The 2261-nt window shown below is 32.7% G+C and overlaps 1 protein-coding gene across 4 annotated transcripts in view; it reads left to right on the top strand.

The window, feature by feature from the left end:
- The window catches only part of LOC106881469 (protein O-mannosyl-transferase TMTC4), a 119142-nt gene that overhangs the window by 69731 nt on the left and 47150 nt on the right, over positions 1–2261 (top strand). For all 4 annotated transcript variants that reach the window (XM_014931875.2, XM_014931866.2, XM_052966927.1 and 1 more), the window contains exon 3: positions 716–926. In XM_014931875.2, the coding sequence (XP_014787361.1) occupies positions 716–926 (211 nt within the window). The remainder of the gene's footprint in view (positions 1–715; positions 927–2261) is intronic.

Below are 2261 nucleotides of genomic sequence, written 5' to 3'. Positions count from 1 at the left end.
TCTGTGATACACTATCCCTTTTGATCTTTTTTTTTTTACCCCGATCCCTTTTGATCAGAATTTTCCTTTTTTTCTTCTCATTTTTCCCTTTTTCTTTTTCATTTTTGAAAAGAAAAACTCTACATTTTTATTTGTCCCCTCTGCGTTCAGCCCTGTGTGACCAATAAAGAAAGTGTATCTATCTATCTATCTATCTATCTATCTATCTATCTTTTTGTGTGTGTGCGTTTGCATGTGTGTCTCCTTATGACATCACATGATTGTTGTAAATTTTGAAAAAACATGTCTCTGGCCATGGGGAAGTATTACCTTGCATGGTAACAGATAAAATTAGGCAGTAACAGGAAGGGCAACTGGCGTTAGAAAATCTTCAATAAGCTCCATCTAACCCATGCAAGTACAGAAAAGTGGATGTTAAAATGGTGATGATGATGATGATGATAATGACAGTGAATAAAGCAATTGAAAAATATGTTCTCAAGAAATTAGAATTTACTGCAAGAAATTATGCATAACCATTCCGAATTTTAATTGTTGCTAACTTTCTACAAATAAATTTTATTTTATTCTATTCTATTTTTATTTATTTATTTATTTATTTATTTTTGAAAATATTACTTGCAGTCTCACACAATATTTGTAGCCTTGGTGTCTACAAAAACTTTTAATTCAGCTCCGGGCATATTCATGAATAAATTTTCTCTTTCTTTTTCAGACTTAACTATTTCTTAGCCGGTGGATTACATCCCTGGGGATTTCATATTGTTAATGTTATTCTACACGGAATTGTGTCCATTTTATTCTTGAAAGTCTTTTCTTGTGTATTTGGTGCTTGTTCTACCAGTACACTTGGTGGCTTTCCTGCTGCGAAATCTTCCCTTTTGTGTGCAGTCATCTTCGCTATCCATCCAATTCATACTGAAAATGTAAGTTCGCTGTTTAGCATTTTTTTTTTTTTAATATTTTCTTCTTTGTAAGAATGCATTATTTCTTTACTCTTTTGAAAGATATAAATAAATAAATAAATAAATATATATATATATATATATATATATATATATATATCCCTTTTTATCTCTCCCTCTTTTTTCTTATCTCTATCTCATTTTCCTCCTTTTCATGTTCTTTCTCTTATTCCATGCCCATTTCTCTATTTCTCTCTCACTCTTTCTCTGCATTGATTTCTTCAAAAGTTCCTGATAATACTCTAACACTACTTTTACATGCGCACACACACTCACATGTACACACATGCATGCACACACACACACATGCTGACACATACATACATCACTCACACACACGTTACAAAATCCTTGAAAGAGTGTTTAGTGTTATCCTTATATATATTATAAAATTGAACGTGTGTGTCAGATGTGTGTGTGTGTTTTTTTTTTTAGAAACAAAAAAGGAGTATGAGGTAGGGAAGCTTGGAAGACTGGGAAATATAGCTAAAGAGAAAGAGTGAGATGAGATAATGGAACATATATTGCTAGAGAGAAGAGTGCTGGATGGTGTTACCAATAGAGAGAAAAAAAGATAAAAGTTCTGAGGGAGGGGGAGAAAGACTGAGAGAGAGAGAGAACAGATGCTACTGCTAGCAGAAAGAGATATAAAGAGACAGAGCATTCTGCTACCGATAGAAAATAGGAAGGAGAAGGTACAGATATTGTCACCAAGAGAAATGGACAGATTAATGTTTATTTACACTCATTTAACCCCTCATAAATATTCCTGACACAAAATACTCTTTGCAGTATTGTTATTTATTTGCTTTTTTTTTTCCTGTTGCGGTGGGTGTTACATCTGTCTGCTTTTTCTATTCTGTTATGCGAGACATTTCTTAACAGTAAATGCTTATTTATTGATTGAAGCAATAAGTTTTAAGGAGTTAGGGCCTTTATATGACAACTAAATCAGAAGGAAAGATATTTTGTCTTGTGTGAACAGAAGAAAACTGTGTTCAAAAAGGTGTAAGATATGGCAATGCACTGAGCAGATGAGACATTGTATCATGTGACCAAATGGAAGAAGCAGACAACATATCACATGACCAACAGATATGAGGACACCCCTTCCCCTAACTTCCCTCACAGTGTTATTTGTATTTTGAAGCTTGCCACTTCATTTTGATCTTAGTTAAACATTAAAGAAATCTTAAGAAAAATATTGGGGAAAAAAATAATAAAAGTAATATTGGTTCCATTGTTGAAAGAAACACATATTGATGCCGAAAATATAGTGTTCTATATTTCAATAAC

The sequence above is a fragment of the Octopus bimaculoides genome, chromosome 4 (assembly GCF_001194135.2).
Source record: "Octopus bimaculoides isolate UCB-OBI-ISO-001 chromosome 4, ASM119413v2, whole genome shotgun sequence".
Lineage (NCBI taxonomy): Eukaryota > Metazoa > Mollusca > Cephalopoda > Octopoda > Octopodidae > Octopus > Octopus bimaculoides.
Note: the sequence above shows the minus strand (reverse complement) of the source record. Positions and strands in the feature narration are given on the sequence as shown.